This window comes from Mesocricetus auratus, unplaced genomic scaffold, assembly GCF_017639785.1.
Source record: "Mesocricetus auratus isolate SY011 unplaced genomic scaffold, BCM_Maur_2.0 Super-Scaffold_100676, whole genome shotgun sequence".
Taxonomy (NCBI): Eukaryota; Metazoa; Chordata; class Mammalia; order Rodentia; family Cricetidae; genus Mesocricetus; species Mesocricetus auratus.
In genome coordinates, this window is record NW_024429266.1 from 16,247,756 (window position 1) to 16,273,590 (window position 25,835).

The window sequence follows — 25,835 nt, forward strand, 5'->3', positions numbered from 1 at the left end:
TTATTATTGTAGTACTGTTACTACATTCCTTCCAGAATTCTCTGTCACAATGTTTGGTTGGTTGATTGATTATATAAATGTTTTCTATTGGAAATCATTTTTCAGGGATGATATTCGTGATTGGGAGATGGAAAGAATGGGGGTACATGATGGAAACTCCCAGAGTCAATAAAGAAGTCATTAAAAAAAGAGCTGTATTTAGTAATTTCAAGGGTCTAAATGCTCCAACAATATAAAACTTGAAAGATGCTTAGGAAAAATAAAGCCTAAAAATACTTATTTCATACTAGTGTATCTAAAATTAAGTAGTAACACAAGTAAGTTGCAATTTTTAGAGATCTCTCATCTATATGATCTGGTAGAGGTGTGTGCATTAATGTTCTTCCTTGGTGAACAAGTAAACTGTTCAAACACAAACACAAAAATCATCTTTCTGAGATTTCCTATGAATATCTTAACAAAATGCTCAGTTTACTTAGAAGTGTTGAATTTGTTTATTTGAAAGACGACTGTGATAGTAACAGTGATTATTTTCATTCTTTTATGTTATGATCAAACTTTTAAGTGGTTTATACTTACCCAATAAAAAGATCTTGCTATGTTAATCTAGAATTAAAGCATTTTCAAGTTCAAAATGGAGTGTGTAATAACTAGGTATAGTCTATTCTGTTAAAATTTTCAATTAGGCAACCTTCTATATTTTGTCTTGACTGGATGTTATTTGTTACATATATTTGAAAAAGATAGACGGGAGAATTTAACTTTGTACACATAAGTAAATAACCCAAGAAAATCCTAGAAAGCATTTAAGTATTATAAAATTAATTTTACCATATAGCAACTTCGAACTTTATTTTCAGTTTTAAAAATAAACCTTAAAGAGAATAGAATTACGAATAATTGAATAATACTAACTTTATTTTATTTTTCTAAGTTTTTTATCTAAAAATATTTTATGTGGAACAGATTTTAATTATGCCCTTTACCCTTTTGGATTCATCTCCCAGATCGTCCCTGAGAACTAATTTTAAAACCCTCGACATTCATGTCAGTGAATTTTTGTGCAGAGATTTTTTTATTTTTTGAAATGATAGTGCCCTATCATTATATACATTATGCATGTACATATGTATATGTGCATGTATATGTGTGTATTAAGGAAAACAGCATTTTTTCCATCAAAACATGTTCATTTATAAATTGCTCTAGTAAGTAAAAAATTATTTTAAATCATTTTGACAATTGTAATAGTATCTTTTGAGTTTTTAAATTGCTTTAAGCTATGTATTTTCAGTCTAAAGGTATTTTGATTGAACATTTGCTTATTAAAATGGTAGAAATTATCTTTTAAAAAATTGTCATGTTCTGCCTAAATAGTTTGTCCATTGTACTAGCAATTCTATTGGTTTGTTTGAAATAATTTCTAAAAGTGTAGAAAAATCTCTATCTGCTGATCAAAATGCAGCATTTTTTGACCTTATGAAATTTCACACCCCAACAAGTTTTAAAGACATACTGTATGTCACAGTCTGCCAACATCTGCTCTAGCACTTCCCCTGGCAGAGGCTGAAATAATGTGTACTTGTGGAGAGAGCCTACTTAGTGACTGACAGCTTCTCCACAAAATAATAGCAGTTGACATCTGTAATTTCTACTCGCACAACAAAGTCCTTGTTGGGACTTGACTTTCACAGGTAAAGTTGTAGTTGAGCCGGGCGGTGGTGGCGCACGCCTTTAATACCAGCACTTGGGAGGCAGAGGCAGGCGGATCTCTGTGAGTTCGAGGCCTGTGTGGTCTACAAAGTGAGTTCCAGGACAGCCTCCAAAGCCACAGAGAAACCCTGTCTCGTAAAACCAAAAAAACAAACAAACAAAAAAAAAAAGTTGTAGTTGAACCCCCGATTTTCAGGGTTATTACCTTAGATCTTACCATGACTCCATTATTTAAATTTTCTTTATATGTAGAACTTTACTGTAACCTAAAATTATGTAAATAATTAAGGAAATAGTACCTCAATTGAAAGGAGATAAGTCAAAGAAATGGCCCAAATTTCAACTTTGGCACATGCTCTGAGTATGATTGGAAGCAGATCATTTTTAAAACCTCCAATTGTAACATTTCCTTCATCAGCATACTAGACTTCTGTTTGCTGCTTTGTAAGGTGGAGTTTGAGCAGATCCTTGAAGATTAAGTAAATGAAAAGCTAATTCAAACAAGGGAGGAGTTATTAAAGGCAGAGTGACAATGCTTTTATGAGGAATTAGCAAAAAGAATCTAAACACCCTATTTTCTGTGCCTTATAGTTAGTTCCTCACTTGCCTTGGCCCACATTGGAGTATTGTTCTCAAAGAGGTTGGAGAGATGCCTCAGCAGTTAATAGCACTTGTTGACTGTGGCTCACAGCCATCTGTAACTCTGGTTCCAGGGCTTCTGACACCCTGGGGGAACAAACATACACATGCACATAAATAAAAACAAAGTTTAAAAATTAAAAGAATTTGACTAGCCTTAATATTTCTTAGATATGTTAAGAAATGCTAAATATACTGTTGATAGCTACAGTGTGAGTCCCCTGTTTTTCCACTAATTAAAAATGTTCCTTTGTGGCCTGGCTTGGGATGTGTCAGTTGGTTTTATTCTTTCTGTGCTGATATAAGTCCCTGAGTTTGGCTGTCTATAACGATATTCGATGCTATATAGGGAAAACAATACATTTATTTACCAGAGAGAGAGAGAGAGAGAGAGAGAGAGTCGCGCAGGCCAGGAGTTAGAAGCGTGGCTGGCTTCCAGGAGAAAAAGGGAAGCCCCTTTTCCTTTCACTTCCTTTTATCTCTACCTTGACCCCGCCCTGTTGGGCGGATAGCTTTGTGGGGTTCACTCCTACAGCTGTCCAGTGATATAAAACAGGTGCAACCAAGCTTGCCTTTATACCAAGTTTCCAGTGGCAGAGAAAGGCTGCTTCATGGAGCTCATTGCTTGGCCTAATCTGTGCGTTCCAGGTTTAGTAGGAGACTACCTGAAATGTAGGATGGAGAGTAATTGAGCAAGGTAATTGACATCTGGCTTTCACACACATGTACACCACTGTTCATGTTTGTGGATACACACATAAGCATGTATACATATATATGGACTTCAGTACAGTTTCACAGAAATTGACTTTTTACTCATTTGAAAAAGTGATAATGTGAACTAGAAAGGTTTAAAGATTTTTCTAGTCTCGTATTTGACTTTCTTCCCTTTTTCATAACATTGTCCAGACTAGGAGTATAGCTTAGAGGTAGAGAACACGTTTAGCATATGTAAGATGCTGGATTTCATCCCCAGTATCTGGAAAAAACAGTTCTCAGAGTCCTTCTATTCTCACTGATTCAACTTCTTTTTTTTTTCTTTTTTCTTTTTTAAGATTGCTTTATTTTATGTTTAAGTGCTCTATCTGCATGTACACCTGCGCACCAGAAGAGGGCACCAGATCTCACTATAGATGGCTATGAGCCACCATGTGGTTGCTGGGACTTGAACTCAGGACCTCTAGAAGAACAGTCAGTGCTATTGACCACTGAACCATCTCTCCAGCCCCTGGTTCTACTTCTTAACTTCTGTAGTCTAACTTCTTCTCTTATCTATTTGGATTGAAACCACTTTTGATGATTTCTAATGTGCTGAAAAATAAATATTTTTTTTCTTTCTATGTTGGGTTCATGGCTAAGGTTCCTATAAACAAAGAACAGATAAACAAAAGAAAAACATACATATATATTTGTTTAGCATTGATTTTTGTATAAACTTTGGAAGCTAAGACTCAAAGAAGACTTTTGTGTTTTTGTGCTTTGGATCCCTCACTAAAGTTTCACTCTGTAGCCCTGACTGGCCTGGAACTTGTAGACTAGGCTGACTTCAGACTGAGAGATCTTCTTGCTTCAGCAATCCCAGTCATGGAATTCAAGGCATGTGGATTAATAAAGAGGCAGCTAATCACAGAGAAATATGACTGGGAATGTGGGTTCTGATAATGGCATTAGGCTGGGGAGAGCTGAGCAAGGCCTGTGTTGAGAACTTGAGAGATGAGGACATCTTTCCAGGAATAGGAAGGGCGCTTGTTAAAGGAGGAGCTGGGGTCTGCTGCAGAGGAGTCAGCAAGTCTTCACCAGATTGATGGCTTCTTCAGGGGAAATGGGCGCGAGAACATGGACAGGAGCCTTCATGCTTTACTCCTCCCCCCATACCAAGGTAATATATTTGCCTAAAAACCCCTCATTAAGCTTAAACTTTCAATTTTAATTTGTTTTCTGGGTTGGTATTGAGGCTGCATTTCATCTGCTGACCGAGATTTTGAGATGGTCTTTCCCTCTGTGCTGTGAGCTTTCTCTCTGTCCTTGTTTTTTCCTTTGCATAGTGCATTATTTGTGTATAGTATATAGTATAGTATAGTATATAGTATTTAAGAAACACCTGCTCAGGACTTCACACTTTGTGCATTACACCTGGATGGTCACATTGTTCCTGAATTTGTAGTTACAAACTGTCCATCTTATTCCCACATTTCATAGTTTCAGACCAGGCTGCTTTCCTGAGAACTATGTTGTCACATTAATTTCACTATAAGTTATTGCCACCATAGATGCGTTACAGTCCTTACTGCTCTAGGCTGTCCTCAGGACGGTTCCTATTTTCCCTAGATACTGTTTCAGAGTCTGCCTCTGCTTGAGCAGAAACCTAGATCTATTTCCCCTTCTTTTCTTTTCCTTCACATCTTTACCATACTCTCAATCCATTTCTAGTTCTGCTGTTTTTATTCCTGTGTTTGAACCTGCTACATGGTTCAAATATAAGAATTTTAACTATTTTCCTAGAATGAATCACTCCTTTACTCTCTGATTCTTAACTAGATTCTGTCTCTAACTTGTGCCACTCATGTTCTTCTTCACTTGTCTGTCAAAACGATCTTTCTAAAATTACATCCTAACTGTGCCATCCATCCCCCTTGTAAACCCTGCCTTGGATCTTCATTGCCTACTGGATGACATCCAGCTTCCTTAATGTATCATACCAGGATCTCTTCAATCTGGCCTCTCCTCTAACTCCTGCTTCATGTCTCTTCTGTTCTGCAGTTCTGCTTCAACAGTGCTGAGCTGTTTATAACTCCCCCAAAAGTTTGCTGCTTTTTGCTCCTTGTCTTGGCTTCTGGTTGGAATGTCCTTATCTTCTATTTGTCTGTATAATTTTTTTTGTCCTTTAATTCATATTTAGAATTATTTCCCCATTCATTCCTTCAAAACTATTCCCTTACATTTCTCAAACTGGTGTCTGTGTGTGTGCGTGTGTGTGTGCGTGTGTGTGTGCGCGTGTGTGTGTGCGTGTATGTGTGTGTGTGTGTGTGTGTGTGTGTGTGTTTATCACATTTTTTAAAATCTTCTTCCTGAATATGTCCCACTTACTAGTCTGAGTTATTTTAGGTGAAGTAGTTTAATCTTATCTCCTAGTGTCTATATATTGTGACTTTAATAATACTCAGTTATTCTTGAATATCTGAGAGCAAACTTTGTAAATTTATTCTTTTTAGATTACAAAAATGAAGCCTTTGGAGTCAGTGTTTTGTTTAAGCTTATTAAGTAATGGTACTTAAATATCAGGCTTAAAAGTATATTTATCAAGGCTGAAGAGATGGCTCCTGAGTTAAGAGTGTATAATACTGCCCTGAGTTCAACTCCCAGCCCCTATATAAGGTGATTCAAAACTGCTTGTAACTCCAACTTCACAGAAATTGACACCTCTGGCCTCCATGCGTCCTTGAACTCACTGGCACAAAACTCATACACATAATTAAAAATAAATAATTCTTTAAAAAACTGATGCAATACTCTGCTATCATTTCAATGTTACTCCTTTCCCTCCATTCTTACTAGAATATTATGTTAGTCAATGTATTATGTATTTATCTTCTCATTGTGATAAAATGCCTAAAAGAAGGCAAGGTGATTTATTTTGGCTCATAGCTTTTGATGTTGTCTGTCATGATAGGTTTATCCTTTAGCTTTGAGTTCATGCTGAAAGCATGTACCAGAGTAAAATGCTTTGTCATATAACCAGGGAACCTCTAACCAACTTCAAGAATATGGTACCAAAATCACAAAGATAGTAGGACCATCTTTTAAAGTTTCCACCATCTCCCAAGGACTCCAAGCTAAGCACCAAGCATCCAACATGTGTCTTGGGGGAAATATTTATTTAAATTGCTAAGTACTCATTGGTGCACAAAGTGGTAACTCGGGAAGTGCTAAAAGATGTGGATAACAACAGTTGACTTTTATTCTACTTTGAGTGTACCAAACCAGATATGGAGTGTGAATGAGGTGCCTTCCAAATGCAGTGGGAATGAAATTTATATATTTTTAAAGCAAAGTATAACTCTAAAACTTGACTTATTTCTCTTATTTTTTATTTAAAAACAATCATATTTTACATACCAATCCCAGTTCCCTCTCCCTTCCATTCTCCCACTCTCCACCATCTCTGCATCCCACCCCACCCCCCATCCACTCCTCAGAGAGGGTGAGACTCCCATGGGGGAATCATCAAAGTCTGTCACATCAAAGTCTGAATCTAGGCTGAGAGAATATCCTTCAGTAGGGAATGGGATCCAGAAAGCCAGTTCATGCAGTAGGGATGAATACTGGTTCCATTGCCAGCAGCCCCATAGACTTCCCAAGCCCTGCCACTGACACCCACATTCAGGGGGCCTAGTTCAATCTTATGCAGGTTCCCCAGCTGTCAGTCTGGGGTCCATGAGCTCCCACTTGCTCAGGTCAGCTGTTTCTGTGGGTTTCCCCAGTATGGTTGTGACCCATTTGCTCATCACTCCTCCCTTTCTGAAACTGGATTCAATGAGTTTGGCTCAGTGCTTAGTTGTAGATATCTACTTCTGCTTCCATCAGCTACTGGATAAGGCTCTAGGATGGCATTTAAGGTAGTCATCAATCTCATTATAGGGGAGGGACATTTAAGGTAGCCTCTCCACTATTACTTAGAGTAGTAGTTGGGATCATCCTTGTGGATTCCTGGGAATTTCCTTAGTGCCAATTTTCTTGCTAAATCCACAATGGCTCTCCCTCTGTCAAGGTATCTCTTTCCTTGCTTTCCTTCTCTGTTCTTCCCACAACTTGCTCTTCCTGATCCCTCATGTTCTTCTCCCCCCTACCCTTCTTCCCTCCTCTTTCTCCCTCTGCCCATGCTCCCAGTTTACTCAAGAGATCTTGTCCCTTTCCCCTCCTGGCACTGGAGGTGGGGCGGGGGTGGGGTGGGGGAAGAGGTTCAGGTAGGTCTCTCTTAGTGTCCTCTTTGTTTCCTAGCTTCTCTGGGGTTGTGGATTGTAGGCTGGTTATCCTTTTCTCTATGAAACTTGACTTATTTCTAATAATCATAGATTAAGGTCATCATTGAGAAAACATACAAAATATATTAAAAAACACTGCTAAAACCACACATTGCCACAAGGTACTTTAACCAAAGTAGCTTTTCTATCCAGTAGCCATGGTCTCTGATGTTTTACAGCTATCATCTTTTCCCTGAATTCATAGATTGTTAAATTTCATAGTGGAAATAATCCCTCTATTAAAGACTGGGTATCTTCACGCTCATCCATTTTTGCATGGTTCCCTCTTAGGCTTCGTGGTGGGAAGCAGGGAGAGTCACCAACTATCCCAAGAAGCACCTCTTAGAATTCTGCCTCCTTTGGTGTTGTAAATGTTGGTTCATCCTGAAGATGTCTCTTTCCTAAAACCTTTCTTTAATATCTTTTATAAAAAATGGACACCTATATTTCTAGACCATTCTTTTAAAAAAAATTAATGTTTTCTATCCTATTTTTCCTTGTTTTCAAAGTAGAAAATTATGAATCTTAAAACCATCAAAATCATCTTTATACCTGAATAAACATTAGATACAGATTTCAGATACAGAAAAAATCAGTTATGGTTCCAATCAAAATACATGGAAGGAGAGATTTATGACGGCAATAACTCAGTACATCTAGAGAACCATTAACTGCCTACATAGATAGAAATTATTGGAGTTAAGAATAATCCAGTTTTAAAGGGTTGTTGCTCATTTTACTTGGTGCCTACTGAATTATATCATAAAGTTTTATATATAGGAATTTGACATAGTCACTGGATAATATTAACATTGCACACATAGTAGGGGAAGAAAAAATTGGTTCAGGTGCCAAAATTAATTTTTATAGAAAATAAATGTTATAGAACATTCAAAAGAAGCAACATGTATTAGCTATGGTTACTTAAGAGTTTATTTTTAGTTGTTAACATGGGGTCCAGTTTTGAACAAGGAAAGGCATTTTTAATTATATACACAATTTAAGTCAGAAATTAATACCTTGCTTGAGCATCTGGTTATATTGTGTGGTGGTAGGTGTGTATCTTCAAACAAACAAGCTGTCAGTCAGCTCTTTCTGTTACTAGCCAGCTCAGGTCCTTATTAATTCTCTCTGGATTATGTTAACAATCTCCTAATTGGTTTCTTAAGTTCCAATATTCTCTTCTCTGTGATACTTGGAAGCAATGTATGGGATATGTCATGAACAATGTTGTGTAAATACTGTTTTTCTAGGGAAAAAATCTTAGAGATGCTCCATTTGTTTTTACACAGGGAAGCCTATTATTACTATTTTTTATTACTAATTATTATTTTTTCTTATCCATAAGCACTTATAAAAATAAAAATTTTATCAATATTTTCAATATTTCTACATATGTCTTAATATTCCATAGTTTTGTTGTGGTAGTGGTGAGAATTGAAACCAGGACCTATCACATAGTTGGAAAGTCTGCTCATGAGGTACACCCTAGCCTTCCATGAATGTTTTTTATGCAAATTGTCACATTCTGTTAAGTTAGGTGCCATGCCCATTCATAAATATCTTTACTGTGAATGACTTCTTAGACTATTTTATATACTTAATCCTTTGAAGATTGGATGTGTTTTTATTCCTAATTGTGAGAAAAATTTTAGATAAATGGGAAATTAAGTCTATTAGTAATATATCACACTGTAAGAAACAGATGCCTTTATTTAAAAATAAATCAGAAAGTGATTGTGTAAAGTTAATTAGATCACTTTTGAAGGACCAAGTTTCTGCAGGTTGAAGAGTGTCCATGTGACAGATGTTGCCCCTGATTAGTCAGAGTTGACTTTTTCTTTTCATAATTTTTCAGTGTCTTTCTGAGTCTTTTAAAAGAAATTCTGGCTTACTATCTAATGGGAATAAATTGTTTGTAAATTGAATTACTTACTGCAGCTTTAGAAAGTGAGAGGATGTGGTAGGTAATGGTTTTAAGGAAAGCAGGCCAGGACTGCTAAGTCCTGTTCATCTTACAATCTGACACTAGGATGGAAGTAGACCCCCCCCCGCAGAAGTAGCTTCCTCTGCTCCTACTCTTCTCTGTCTGCCACAACTTTCCCAAGGTCAGTAATCTCTCATCTATCTATAAGAGATGGCTCCTCTATAATTGTTACTGAGTTAACTTTTAAGTACTTTTGACTCTTAACTTTTATCTTGTTTGTTCTTGTGTTCCTAGATAACTTGGCATACATGTTCTCTGTTTTGAAACTGCATTATCATGTGTGCTAACATAATTTGGATATATTAATAATATAATATAATATGTATATTTAATCTCTATAGGAACAGAGCTGATAGAGTAGAAACACATATATATGAGGTTTATTAGAGTGTTTTACAGTCTGAGATCCAGGTAGTAGAATGATAGCTGTCTCCTGATGGCAGTTGTTCAGTTCATGAGGCTGGTGTCTCAGTCAGGCTAGTGCAGGAGTTCTAGGGAAGTCCTGGGGAGCTTCTGGTCTGTCTCTGTTGAGATCCTGAAGAAGTTTCTAATAAGCAGTGAAGGGATACCTCAGTAACAGGATAGAAGAACTTGCTCATGATCGTGAAGGAAGCAAGCAAAAAGCAAAAGCGTCCTTCTTTCAAGTCCTTTTATGTGGGCGGCCACCAAAATTGTGGCCCAGATTTAGGGTGGATCTTCCCACCTTAAATGATCCAATGAAGAAAAATCCTTCACAACTGTCCAGATGCTTGGGTTTTAGTTAATTCCAGTTGTAGTCAAGGTGAAATTCAAGATTAGCCATCACAATATGTAAATACATATTTTAGGAAACCTAAGTTCTAGTGGATATTTAGAAAGTTTTTATTGGGAATGTTATGTTCTACACATTGTACCGAGTACTAAGAGAAATAAAGAAGGAAGGAAACCAACTTTTAAAAAAAGTTACTATGTGCTACACCCTTACAGATAATGTTACCTCATCAAATCCTTACAGCAACACTACGAGGTAAATATTGTGTTTTTATTTTTTTTAACTTATTTTTTTTCTTTGCTTTGTTTTTTTGAGACAGAGTTTCTCTATTGTTTTAGAGGCTGTCCTGGAACTCGCTCTGTAGACCAGGCTGGCCTCGAACTCACAGAGACCCGCCTGCCTCCTCTGCCTCCTGAGTGCTGGGATTAAAGGCGTGCGCCACCAACGCCCAGCTAATATTGTGGTTTTTATTTTGAAAAGTTCCAGAAAATTGTGACATGCTTATTTGATAGTTGTCAGAACCAGAAGTTAAATTTATGACTAACAATACAAACTTTCAATTCTGTGTTAACTTCAGTACTTAACAGATAACAGGTGATAGTCATTGGATATAAAGACTATGTAATATAGTGGCAAAAATGCTTCATGACATTTGAGATTATTGCTTGAAATGCTTCATGATTAAAATCTGGAGTAAATTTGACAATTAAAATATGAAGTTTAGGAAAGGGAGATTCATTAGAAACTGGACTATCAGAAAAATCTCTTTGGAGATTGAGATTGTTTAGAGAAATAGTAACGCTTTTGAAGGACAGGCTGGATTCTAGGTAACAGTACTAATCTAATTAAGAAAGCATTTCTCAGAGACTTGGGCTAAATATCTTCCCTCTTGAATTAAGTGGGTATGAAATCCTCAGGAATGAATCAAAGCTCCATGTACAGAATGGAGAATACTGGAGGAAAAGTGTGTCTTAGGCTTGCAATTGCTGTTGTGAAACACCATAACCAAAAGCAACTTGGGGAGGAAAGTGTTTATTTCATTCACAGTTCCATATAACACTTCATCATCAGAAGCATTGAGGGCAGGAAGTCAAGAGTTGATTTCAGGAACCTGGAGGCAGGAGCTGATGCAGAGACTATGGAGGGATGCTACTTACTGGTTTGCTCATCATGGCTTGCTCAGCTTGTTTCATTATAAAATCCAGGACCACTCCTATCCAGGGGTGGCACCACCTTCAATGGGCTAGGCCTCCTCACATCAATCATTATTTCAGAAAATGCTCTACAGGCTTGCCTACATACCAGTCTTTTGGAGGCACTTCTCAGTTGGGGTCCTTCCTCTCAGGTGCCAAATTGACATAAAATTAACCATCACAGAAAGATACCTAAAAGAAAGAAACATGCCACTTGAAATAGTTAATAGTGCTTAATTACCCCAGATATTTGTTTTCCCAAAGCTAGAGTTAGGACCTAAGGATTCTGTTAACTGGTATTTTGTGTAGTTTCTCTAGTATCATTGTTATTTTTGGTCTTGTTTAGTAACATGAAATAATGTTATTGATGCAGATAAATACTGCATTTTAAATCCCATCTTAAGAGTAATGTTTTTAAACAAAAAAATTTTTTAACTATCGGTTTTAGCTTGGAAAGGATAGGTATCTCTTGAAATATTTCATTCATAAAACAAAAACCATTCTTTTCTGTAAGGATGGTGTAATAATGTGGGTAGAGAGAGGATACTTTGAGCATAATTTAACCAATGTGTATGTAACAAGTCACACAAGGCGAACTTAAATGTAGTTTGTTTTTCATTGAATTCATTAGTGATAGGTAATTATGTTTCAGTTATTCAGGCCAGAATTTATTAAATGTATAAACCACTAGATACCAAGCCAACTTTGATGAAGAGCTAAGGATCCTTGTATTGTTGTATTATATTATTGCTGATTCTTGTTAATTTCTTCTATGATGCCCTTTCATATTTGAATGGTAAAAATAATTCTGTTTGTTGCTTTCAAACTGCAACCAGTTACGACCTGATAAAATCTATACAAGGTGTCTGATTGAGTATATATACTTTTGTCTGATTTAGTCCTTGACTATTTCTTTTTAGTAAATCATTTTTGCAGCTTAAAGTTTTAGTTTCTAGAAAGTAGAGATTGTGTGTGGCTTAAAAAATAATAATTAAAATCATGATTATGTACCCATCATAATTGGTGCTTTAATCCCATGTTAAAATTTAATACATAGGGAATTGGGATTCCTATGAGTAAGGAAAGAATTGATAAAAATCCTACTATGTATTACTTATTTTACTTTTTGTAGATCTATTTATCATAAGAACCATGACTAAAATGTCATTCCTTTTAAAGACAAACTGGATAATAAAGCAGTTCTATAGGGATTGAAAGTCTCTGAGAGTCTCAAAGCAAGTAACTCTCTTAGCTTGAAGTCAGTTTGACTATATATGGAGTTAAGCTTCTTCAGATAGTGAGTAGTCAATACCCACAGAAAAATGATCTTCCAGGGATGAGACATGGTGCACCCACGCAGATTCTTATATTCTCAAAGTGTATTTTGAGTATGGTGAACCTATTTAGGGTAGATGAGGGTGAATGCGGATGTAGCAATCAGATCTCTGATTATTTTATAAAAAATATATTGTGTAATTTTGACCAGATCACATAACTGTCCTAAATCAGAATTTTGTTATATGTAGAATAAAGGAATTAGTTGAATCATCTCCAAAGTCCTTAACTTTTAAAAATTCTTGATTTCAAATTCTTAAATCATTATTCAATTGAGACTAATAGTAATAAATTACCACTAATTAATCACTTGCCTGTTATGCATTGTGCACATATGTCATTGTTGCTTTTTTTAACCATATCCTCAGCATGGCAATACTTGTCTCAATGAAGAGAACTGTGAGCACAGCCATGGTGCTCAGTCTTTGGGGCCAGCACTCATTCTGGTCTCCCTCCTCTTCACTGCAGCATGTCCACATGCTTAGGGCTTTAGGACCAAAGTTTTTCCAGTGGAGACTTCAGAAGGTAAGGGCTTACTGTGCCTCTTGACTAGTTTGTCAGGGTTACAAATCAAATCTTGTCATTCTCATCTAGAATATAAAGATATATTCAGAATTTTAGGCTACTACCATTTAAGAAGAGTGAAACATTGCAGAGAAACCATTAGTATGTAAAGCTTTCAGCATTGTTCTTCAAATTACAGCAGAAGTCACAGCATAGACATTAAGCTTCAGAGGAAAGATTGCTGGATATTTTTGATAAATTATATAGTTATCATCATTTTTACAATTTGTATTTGAGGTTATGTTTTTGTCTCTTCTCCAGAATTGTTAGTGCCAAATCACTGCCTTGCTGCCCTTTTCAGTGTCCTTGTTGATTTAAAAAACATTTGTTATATTTCTAGTAATGTTAAATGAGGCCTAAGGCCAGAGTGGAAGGAAGGGCCTTTCAACCTCAGTATTTAGAAATGATATAGAGGAATTGTTTTGGGTTGGAAATAATACATAATCAAGCAGATGCTAACGAAAAAATGCAATGCAGAGGAAGAGAAAAGAGATTGGGGTGCTGTTTGGAAGTTCCATAGAGGAGAGTACATTGCCCCTTTATTATAACAATGTTTCTGCACTATAATAAGGCCTTTCACTGCAAGTTCAGCCTTTTTCATTCATTTGTTTTGTGCTCTGCTTCCTCTGTTACTAATTGTCAGCACAATAGTCTTCCAACTATGAAGTCTCAGTGTCCTTTCAGACCAATTTGTCATTGTCTTTCTCTCTCACCCCAACCCATGCACTCAGAATCTATTACCATGGTTGCATTTTTAGATATTTTGTATGTTTTAGAATGGCAATGCTTTTGAAACATGCCAGAATAGTTCATGGTGATTGAATCATCTAACTCGCAATAGTTACTGCTTCCAAAATGCATCCTGATAGTTTCTATTCCTATAGGCTGTTCTTGTAAGGCAACTTAAAATATACATATAGTATCTTTAAGGCAATAATTCAGTAATTATTATTTTTGAACTTCATTGTAGTTTGTATTATTTACATATTTATTGTTTACTCTGTAAATTATTCTAAGCTTTTGTAACTTTACAAAATTGTATGTTATTTCCCCATTGATAACTCCTTATTTTTATAGATAATTTTACTATGACTAAGGAAAAAGCAAAATTGTCAGAGACTGGCAGAAGTGAATAAATTCTGTTAAAAGATTAAAAATTAGCTTAGTTGATAGGCTTCCTTCCTAGAATTCACAAAGTCCAAGGTTCAGTCTCAACATCTTGTCAGACTGGGTCTGATGGTGCAGGGCTGTAATCTCAACACTCATGGTAGAAAGGCAAGATGATCAGAAGTTTAAGGTAATTTTTAGCTAAAAAGTGTGTTTGAGACCAGCCTGTGTTACATGAGCTCTTAAGGGGAAAAAGATAGTAAACAGAAAAAAAATTAAAGTAGTAAATTGCATTTTGTTGTAAATGTCATGAAAATATATGCTTAAAATGGTTAAAGTTGTAGATTACTTCTTATAAATATTACCAGATTTTTTAAAGCCATGTCTAATCTATTGCGATAAATAAATATAAAAAAGATTATGCCTGATGAAAAAAAACATTATGCCTAATTCCTTATTTTGAGTCCACTAAATGTTTGTATTCTTACTAAAATTCTCTCAGTAAAGTGTTGCATGTCACTTTTGTGTTTCAGTTATTGTTTCAAAGTGTAACCATAGTCTTATTTTTACTAGCAATTTCATGTATGCAAAGAATGGTTATCCTAGAAAACCTTAAGAGATGTATTTGTTTCATGAAAGGCAGGATGTGGTCGGTAGAAAGTATGAAAAGTATTGATGGTTGAAATGCTGACTCTCAGAATGTGCTTTGGGTAAATAATGGTAACTATGGTAATCATATTCATTAAAGAAAAATTTATTTTGAGAGGTTCAAGATTTAAAGCCACAAGGAAAATCCCATGTAACTACTAAGTAGTATTTTTACATTTTTGGTTGCAAGCCTAGCCTTTAATGGCTGACCCATCTCTCCAGTCCTAAGTAGTATTTTTAAGTGGTACAGTTTAGAATGCAGGTCATAAAGTGTCAGAATAGATAATAATGTTTGTAACCTGATCTTGGGCTCCTCATTATTGACTATGTTATGCAACAAAGAATAAAGATTTATTTTATCCATATTCTTTTATGTGGAAAAATATATGTTGTCTTTGGATAATCGATAATTGGCTCAGACAACAGTAACTAGACGTGTGGAGCGGATTTAAACAAGTTTGGGGATCACTTATTTGCCATTAGTAAGTAAACATGTTTATTACCATTAACTTCATTGTTAGTGTACATGGCAAGACCCAACTGTGGAAAAAAATCCAGATAGACTGATGTCTTTTTCCTGGGCTATACTTTACCTAAGAAACAGTCAGGGCCACAGAGCAGGATTCTACCAGGGAATATTCCTTGTCCTTCTTCCTGTGCAGTGTCAGAGCCAGGAAAAAAGGACCTCCAACCTCTTCTTTCCTACAATATTGTTAGCAGGTGAAAATTATCCTGGATTTCTTCATAGGGGAAAGGTGTCATAGATGGAAAGAAACCAAGCCCAGAGAAGGAATAGAAAGGACAACAAAGTGCTTAGGTCTAGTCTCTTTGTTTTTACAGATTACTGTTTTCAAAGACAATTTTCAGAAGAGCGTGGGATTTGGATTCATATAGTTCTGGGATACATCTTTATACAGTTTCACACAAGCTGTGCATTTTAGACAAGTTGTTTAGCTAGTTGAGCCTTATAGATTTGCTCATTTATAAAATGGAGTATAATAGTAGTGTTTAGGTTTGTGATTTAGGAAGAAACATCCAGGAACCACTCAGAGTGCAGCATGTGGTACATGGTTATCATTCAGTGTTGTGTTGAGATTGTTCTCCATTGGGCATCAACTTACCTATCTTTGGTGTATTAGATGATTATCAGGTAAGGTAGCATTGTAATTGGACATCATGTGTTTTTGTCTGAACAGTAGTGGAAACATTAAGCAAAAGGAAATGTATTAAATGAAAATATACTTCGAAGTTTAAAAATAAACTTGCAGTTGACATCATTTAATTACTCAATATGAGCTGTTTGTGTTTTTGATAAATGAAAAATGTTTGTTTATATTAACTATCAGAATTTTTTTGTTCAATTTGAGTTCTTTGAATGGAGGGATGTGGTCTCAATCTGTTGCCCTGGCCATCCTGGAACTCCCTTTGTAGACCAAGTCAGCTTCAAACTTAGAGAAATCCACCTGCCTCTGTTTCCTGAGTAATAGAATTAAAGATTTGTGCCACCGTGCCCAGCCTTAGCAGAATGTTTTTGAAAGGATAAAATTAATATTTAAAAGATTAAAAAGGCTGACATAAAAATCTTAAACTTTTTAATATAATCTGAACAGATGATTTCTCAGAATTTCTTTTGGAGATTATATATATTGATTTGGCATGTTACAGTTCTGTTAATTGGCTTTCAAGTTTGCAGAAAAATTAGAATTTCGAACAAACTTTGTCATCTGTGGTTTAGAATGGTGTAAAGTAAGCAGAGTGTTTGAAATTCAGCTTGTAGTTGGTTACTCTGGAGAAGGTTAACTAGTGTGACTGCGTAATATAACAGTCAGTTTAACAGACATTTGAAAGTAAGGTTCCGGTTGAAAGCAGAAGGATGCCTAGTGCCCTGCTCTGGACTCCACATTTCCACAGAGGCACAGTCATATATATGCATGTGTCATATATAGCATGCATACACAGTGCTTACACATAGGAATAATCTGAAAATTTAGGATTTTTGTGGCATAATATTGCTCATTTTACAGAGCTCTGGGTTGTGCTAATGATTTCATTTTAGGTTCAGTTGATTTTGGTTAGGATGACTTGTTTACAGATTAGAGTAGGATATTGAGATCACACATTAGGTTTTCAGGACCTATATGACATTTTATGTTCATCAGAACTTTATGAAATTGGGAGGCCTTACATTTGATGCATTTTTATTTATAATTAATTTATACTCTTGATGAATTATTCTCATTGCTAATATAGTGGCTCTCTATGATCTCTTGATAAATTTTACTGTTGTCTATTAGCTATGAGAACATCTATAACAGCTCGTTTACACTTTCTGTTTGTGACCAATTTTACTGTTAAGTCTACTTTATTAGCTATCAGAACAGTTATAACAACTCGTTTACAGTTTCTTGGTAGATTTTTTTTCACCCTTTGACCCCGTCTTTTGGTCCCTTTACCAGTGGGATTTATTTTTTGGAAACAACAGATAGATTTAGTTTTTCAATTCAGTCACCAATTCAGTATCTCTTCATTGGTGAGTTCAGATTGTTTACTTTTTAAGTTAATATTAAGAGACACTTATTTGTTATTATAATTTTGTTAGTTGTTCTTCTGACTAGTAGGACCATTGTTGTTTGCTATTTTCTCCTGTTAGTATCAGGATGTGTTGGTTTACCACACTGACCATGATGAACTCTTTCCTAGGTTTCTCTCCTTCATGCCTTCCTGCCACAGAACTTTCTCTTTTCTGTGCTCCTGTGATTGAGACTGCCTCACATTCTGTGTGTAGTGTTCTGTAAATAAATGTCTCCTATGGTTTTGACTTTGTGGTCATGAACTGCTTTAGTTTGTGCTCACCTTTAAATGTCTCTTTGCCTTTGTCAGTTTTCACAGCTGTTTTTGTTGGATGACAAAGTTCCATGTCTCCTTACTTTTAAGGACACTAATAAGAGATCTGATTTTATTTTAAATTCTAATATGTTTGCCTTTGTGAGTTCAAGGTTTTTCCCATACAGCTTTTAATGTTGTTTCTTTGTGTTGGATTATTTTACAGTTTGACTTTAATGTGTTTTTGAAGAGATTCCCATATCTGTTTGGGATTTTAGGCATCTCTTCTGTTTGGATGTCTATCTATATATTTGGGACGTTTTCTGCTATAATTTCATCAAATACATTTTCAGTTCCTTTAATGTTTATCTCAGATCTTTCTATTCTATGGATTAATAGATTTGCCACCTTGATTGTATTTCAGAATCCTTAGATATTTTGGTGATGCCCATTAACTTACTTTTCCTTATTGATGCTTAATTACAGTTCTTTGTTGGCCTTTATCTCTGCTTTGCTCTATTTTGTCTTTACTGGATCAAGTCTGTTGATGGCAATTTCTGTTATGCACTTACTTTTCCCCCGCTTATTCAAATTTTCATCCTACGTTTCCACCCCTCGCCCTGAAAATCGGTTCTCTTGTTGAATTGTCTCCTGTTTTGTTTTTTTATAAATATTGCTAATTACTTCCTATCCATTTTCCTTTTCCCTTTTTCTCATGTGTTTTGAACTTTCTGGTTTCTGGATTGAATTCATCTGCTTATTTTTATACTTTTTCATGTCCTTATTTTTACTGGTAAACTTATGATATTTTCATCTATCATTTCTATATTTTAGTATGTTGTACTTTGGCAGTCGATGTAGAGGAATCATGACCCCTTAGTTTTTCATATTTCTTGTGTCTCTGAACTATAATTTGCATGTCTCTTAGTGTGACTTTATCTTCTGGTTTTATTTACTCTTGAAGGCTTAATCTTTAGTACAACTTAGAGAGCAAAAACCAAGCTGCTTTAACAGCATCAAGTCATAGAAACACAGGCGTGTGTTTAATTGTGGTGATATGTTGCTTATGATCTAATAAAGCTTGCCTGGAGATCAGAATGCAAAGCTAGCCACAGCCATAGGAGCTGGGCAGTGGTGATACACACCTTTATTCCCAGGATTTAGGAGACAGAGGCAGATGGATCTCTTTGAGTTCAAGGCCACCCAGGGCTACATGAGAGTGAATCAGTTTAACAGAGAGGTATATAAGATAGGAGCAGGGCCTGGTATTCTGGCAATTAGTCTCCAACCATGTTGAGGGACAGTATCCTTCTTTCAGCCTTGTTAGAGGTAAGAGCTCTCTGGTGCCTTGGCTGCTTTGCTTTTCTGATCTTCAGCTTGAAACCCAGTATCAGTCTCTGGGTTTTTATTATTTCGTACAACACTTAATGTCTGTGAAAGCCTTCTAATATAGCTATGGCTATAGAACAACAAATGGAAAAACTGCTATAATGTACTATCAAGTTAAATATCAAGTAGGATAAGTATGGACATACTTAAATACAATAAAATCAGTGTCTTAGTTCCTTTTCTACTGCAGTGACAAAGCACCATGACCAAAGCAATTTACAATTTAATTTGAGTCTCATAGTTCCAGAAGTTTACAATCCAGGACAATCTAAACAGGGACCATGGTGGCAGGCAGGATGTTGGAGCATTAGCTGAGAGTTTACATTTGATCCAGAAGCATAAGGTAGAGGAGAGACTCATTCTCTCTCTCTCTCTCTCTCTCTCTCTCTCTCTCTCTCTCTCTCTCTCTCTCTCTCTCTCTCTCTCTCTCTGTCTCTGTCTCTCTGTCTGTCTCTCTGTCTGTCTCTCTCTCTGTCTCTCTCTCTGTCTCTCTCTCTCTCTGTCTCTCTCTCTCTCTCTGTCTCTCTCTCTCTTTCTCTCTCAGGAAGGGAAATAAAGAAAAATGTAAAATGTATTTTGTATTCAATGCATTCAAGTTAAAATAATCTTAAAAGTAGAAAGGGAAAAGAGAAGAATCATATAGAAGCAAAATAGAAGATAAGGAAAGGAAAAAAGGTAACTAACAACAAATGCATAAAATTAGATTAATATGGAAAAACATACTAAATAAAAATATAAAAATATTATTAAACTTTATTTTTAAGTGGAAGACAAGATTAAAAGAAAGGTGAAGTATAAGTCAGATTCTCTCTGTGTCTTTGGAAACTGTAGCATCCAAGTGTGTATGTTGGGAGGGTCTGATGAACTTGTGAACTTTTGCCTTTTTTTCTGGTTTTTGCTGTTGCTGAATCAGTACTAGATAAATGTCTGACTTCTGCCAGAACTGTCTTAACTTCAATAGCTTCTTCTTGGTCATGTGCTGGGACCTCTATGCACCACACTTAACTTTGCAGTCTCTGGACTGGGCAGGTTATCCCACCTTACTGAGATACTACCCCTTTCTTGGTTTCTGTGCTCCAGGGTTGGCTAATTACCTAGCCAGTGGATGCTTTCCAAGTGTGTTGGAACTGTAGGAGTCAGCTATAATGCTGTGCTTGTGCAAGTGTAATACCTGCCTTTGTACTTTCAAGATAGGTGGCTCCAGAGTTTTATCTTCCTGCTGACCTCAAGCTTACAGCTTGGACTCTCCAGGGTGATTCTCAGTTAATGAATCTGTTCTCTGCACTTCCTCATCTTATTGGAGCCTCTTGCTACACACGTTCTGCTACTTTTCAGTGTCTGATCCTCATTCTATACAACTGCTTTACCCTGGACTTGTGGCACGCCAAATTAAGATTCCTTGATCTATAGTTGTTCCCTGTATGCAGTCTCCTACCATGGCTCAGGTTTTTAGTTTGTTTGCTTGTTTTTGTTTGTTTGGTTGGTTTTACAATAGGTTCTCTTTCAAGATGGTACCTTTGCCACTGCCCTTGCAGTAATACAGAATAACACAATGGTGTTTATCTCTGCCTCTGACCCATCACCCGAAGCAATCACTATCTTACAGAACTTATAAATGGATTATAGGCTTGTGAGGGTTGTGGGCTTTAACTAAGGTCTTGCTTGGCTTACTTTAGAAGTAGCTTCTACTTTCCTTTCCCTTGTGAGAGAGGTATGAGACTCTAAATATCATATTTTAACCATTGTACTATACTTCTTTTCTTTGAAATCTTCCTGGATATTTCCTGACATAATCTAATCAGTTCATGACTGACTGATTCTAGTGACTGTGTATACCAAGAATTGCAAGCAGTTTATTATTTCAGGAGACTTCATAGGTTAAAGACTACCTTCTTTTTTTTTAAGACTACCTTCTTAATATGTTTGATACTATAATACGATATCAAGGGCAAGACGGGTCATAATCATAAATAATGAAACTATAGAGGAGTAAAAACGGTAAGTCTGTGCCCAGAGGTTAACAAAAAGGAATGAACAGATTTCACATACACCTTGAAGGTTTGGTATTGTCATGACAATTGGGGTTTGCAAATTGATAGCGGTAAAATAAATACGTATTTCAGATGGTAGAAGCTGCTAAAGCAAAGTTAAAGATACAGGAAAGAACAAGTTGTGTTTGGGAAAAATTGAATTGTCTCATTAACTGATAGAACTGGCCATAGTGGTAATGGCCTGGAAAGAAATACTAAGATTAGGTTGTGAATGGCCTGTAATCTATGGAGACCAGTCAGTTGCAGTGTGTTCTGTTTAGAATAACACTGTGTAGTTGTCACCTATTTACTTAATGGTTTAAGTACTTGTATATTTAAAGTGATGTTTGACTTTATTTATTATAGAATGCCAGTTAATGAAAACAGAACGACCAAAGCCAAATACATTTATTATCAGATGTCTTCAATGGACCACTGTTATAGAGAGAACATTTCATGTAGATACTCCAGAGGAAAGGTAAGAGACTTGTTTATTTTTATTATGTTAAAGATAGTCTAAAGATATATTTGTATCTGGTTTGTTTGTAATTAGATATAAATACATTCGCACTGTGTTATACTTCATACTGTTTATGTTGCCTTACGATAAATCACTCTTGGGCTACATTAAAATAAGCTTTTTCAGAGAAAACAGCATACAGTATTTTTAAAAACTTAAACACAATTAATATACAAACTATATAATCTAGTAATATGTAGAGTTAATTGTACTCGTGTTTGAAATTCTGAATGAAATATGGTAGTAAATGGTTTCAAGTAGCTTTCCTGCCCATATGCATATTTGTTTCAGGTGGCTTCCTGCAATACTATGTTGAGAAGGATTCTGAGATTTGGGTCTCAAGTTTAGAATACTAGTAAATAATGTGATTAATTAGTGTAACTAGTTGCTTTGTGACTGATGAGAGCAGCAGCACCATGATACTGATTAGCTCTGACATCTATGAGGCCATATTTCCATTCTTTTGATCCATACTGGTTTTGTACCTATTTTACCACTTGCTAATTCTATCTAAATGTTCTTTTATCTAATGGCTTGTTAATGAGTTAGGTATGGCAGCACCAATCACCAAGTTGTTTTCTTACAAATGTTATTGTATTTGACCATAATCAGCAACTTTTCAAAGTAGAATGTTAATAGCCTTCTTTTCTAAGTGAATAACTTATTCTGACAGGCCTCCCTAAGAATTTAATGAAAACAAACAATCTTTTAAAATCCTAATAAATAATCAGTGACAAAAGATTTTGAAATAATGATTGAAACAAGGCTTTGCACATGCTAGGTGAGTGTTCTATCAATTTTTCTTTTTCTTATTTAAATTAGAAACAAGCTTGCTTCGCATGTCAATCCCATCTCCCTCTCCCTCCCCTCCTCTCTTGCCCCCCAACCTTCATACCCCATCCTTGCTCCACTCCTCAGAGAAGATGAGGCCTTCCGTGGGGGATCTCCAAAGTCTGTCATATCATCTGGGACAGGGTCTAGGCCCTCCCCCATGTGTCCAGGCTGAGAGAGCATCTCTCCATGTGGAATAGGCTCCCCAAATCCATTCCTATGCCAGGGATAAATACTGATTGCTAAGGCCTTCTCACTGACGCCCACATTCAGGGGATCTGGATCAGTTCCATGCTGGCCTCTCAGCCATCAGTCTGGGGTTCATGTGCTCCCCCTTGTTCAGGTCAGCTGTCTATGTGGGTTTCACCAGCCTGGTCTTGACTCCTTTACTCATCACTCCTCTGTCTCTCCAACTAGATTCTAGGAGTTCAGTTCAGAGTGCTCTGTCATTGAGGTACAGACCCAGTCATAGCAATTTTTTCCAATTTTTTTATTTTAATAATACTTTCAATCAATAAATTGGGATGTGTCATTTCTTTAGGGAATATATAAAAGAAAAATACCAGTTTGGCACTGATAATGGTTTATTTTCTATATGCTTAATATTATTCTTGGTTTTGGAGTGCATACAGGCTGTGTGCCCCCCGCCAATTTTCACTTATAATTATATTGAACTTTACCCTTACCTACCCTAGTCTTTCTGCAGTGGCTTCTTCATTTGTCTGTGCTTCACCTAGAGTTGTAGTCATGATAGTTCTAGTGTCTTTTGGGTTTTAGTGTCAAGCAGCAGTTTCCCCCCAGCACATATTTTGGTAGAATAGGTAGGCCCCTTGGCTACATAGTTACATGACTGTGTTCCCTTTTCTTTTCACTTTAGGTGTGTGTGTGTTTTGCCTGTATGTGTGTCCATGTACCATTTATGTGTACTGCCCATGGAAACCTGAAGAGGGTTTCAGATTTGGAACTGGAGTGCTAGGAATCAAACCTCTGAGCCCTCTGGAAGAGCAGCTGGTGCTCTTAACCACTGAGCCATTTCTCCAGCCCTCCCTTGCTTTTTAACCAAGTGTATCATTATAACCTTTGTTTGCTTTTTTAAGCTTCTTGACAGCAAGGGTCATTCATCAGTTGATAGACATGTACCTTATTTTATTGTTTTCATTTAAAGTCTTTAGCACATAGTCCAGGATGTGATGGCAAATTGCTTGCTTGACTGCTTTATTAATACAATACTTCCCTGTTAATTTAACATTTACTGAAGTTTGATTTATATTGAATTGTTGTTTCCAAAGTTGGTTATAAGCTGGATCTTTTAAATTTGGGGTGGGAGGGCATAGACAGTTTCTTGCTTTGCAGTTCAGGTTGACCACCTTGCTGGGTGTGGAGGTCCCTGGGATGAGGGTTCTCGAAGACTAGATGGGTAAGGATTCGGCAGTGACAAACAGAAACAAACACAGAGGCAGTTTGAATCTGAGTGTATTTTGCAGTTCTCAAGTAAGTCTTTTTATAATGGAAACAAATATCATCTCAGGGGTTGTATTCAGTGACGCAATATCCAAATGACATTATCGTTACTTGTCACAAACACATAACTTACCCAACAGTAGATCAGAAAATCATTCAGCACTAACTGCACCTAACTGCACCTAACCGCCTATTTCTAAGATCAGGTTAATACATTTTTATGGTCAGTTATTGTTTGACATCTTTTAACTAGTTCACAGTTGTTTGATAGCTGTTATCTAGTTTTTGTGAGTCTTTGAAATGTTGAGCTATTTTGCTTTTTCCTTATTAAAAAGCTTTCTTATTAAAATGCTTTCTTTTTCAAACATTAAAACCACTCTTAATCACACATGCACAGCCATATGAAATTTTATTGTTGGGGAAGTTTTTTCAGTATTATTACTATTTATTTATGTGAATGATGTGAATGATGCGAAAAGACCAGGTCATGGTCAGTGACCACGTCTCAGGACGGTTTCTCATTTATATCTTTTGTTTGAGATGTCAGCATAGGCTTTCAGGAACATTTCCTTAATATGGAAAAAAAATAGAAGAACTGAGCTTGCCATAAGAGATACAGCTCAATATTTTTCTCCGTCCAAGAGTTCCACAACTGTTTCCAGGAGACCTCCTCCTTTTGAAGTTACCTCCTCAGTCTGTGGAACTTGTCACACAGAATCTACTGGATTTTGTGCGGCACGGATCTCTGCTTCTGCTTCCATCAGCTACTAGATGAAGGCTCTAGGATGACATTTAAGGTAGTCATTTTTCTCATTATAGGGGAGGGCATCAAAGGCAGCCTCTCCTAGATTCTTAGTTGGGGTCATCCTTATGGATCTCTGAACATTTCCCTAGTGCCAGATTTCTCTTTAAACCTATATTGACTACCTCTATTGATTTGCCTCTTTTCTTGCTTTCCTCTATTCCTCCCCCAACTCAACCTTTCCTGATACCTCATCTTCTCCTTCCCCCTACTCTTCTCCTTTTCTTTCTCCCTCCCCTCCCGCCAAGCTGCCAATTTGTTCAGAGGCTCTAGTCCTTTTCTGCTTCACTGGGGGACCATGGAAGTCTCTCTTATGGTCCTCCTTTTTTCCTAGCTTCTCTGGAGGTATGGATTGTAGGCTGCTAATCCTTTTCTCTATGTCTAATATCCATATATGGGTAGGTACGTATCCTGCTTGTCTTTCTGTGATTGGGTTATCTCACTCAGAATATTTTCTTCCCATCCTTTTGCCTGCAAATTATAAGATTTCATTTTTTCTCCCGCTAATACTCCATTATGTAAATATACCAAATTTTCTGCAGCCATTCTTTGGTTGAGGGTCATCTAGGTTGATTCCAGGTTCTGGCTACTACAAATAATGCTGCTATGAACATAGTTGAACATATGTCCTTGTATGAATGTGCATTCTTTGTGTATATGCCCAAGAGAGGATTTGCTGGATTTTGAAGCAGACTGATTCCCATTTTCCTGAAGGACCACCATACTGATTTCCAAAGTGGTTGTACAAGTTGGCACTTCCACCAGCAATGAAGGAGTGTTCCTCTTTTCTCCTCATCCTCTCCAGAATAGACTGTCATTGGTATTTTTGATTTTAGCCATTGACAGGAGTAAGATGGTATCTCAGAGTTGTTTTGATTTGTATTTCCCTGATGGCTAAGGATGTTGAGCACTTCTTAAGTGCCTTTCAGCCATTTTAGATTCCTGTATTGAGGATTCTTCATTTAGTTCTGCACCCCACTTTTTAATTGGACTGTTTGGTATTTTTGATGACTAGCTTCTT

The 25,835-nt window shown here is 36.4% G+C and overlaps 1 protein-coding gene across 1 annotated transcript in view; it reads left to right on the forward strand.

The window, feature by feature from the left end:
- Positions 1–25,835, forward strand: part of Akt3 (AKT serine/threonine kinase 3) — a 208,823-nt gene that overhangs the window by 91,069 nt on the left and 91,919 nt on the right. Inside the window, exon 4 of the mRNA XM_005078162.4 lies at positions 21,567–21,678. Coding sequence (XP_005078219.1) covers positions 21,567–21,678 — 112 coding nt within the window. The remainder of the gene's footprint in view (positions 1–21,566; positions 21,679–25,835) is intronic.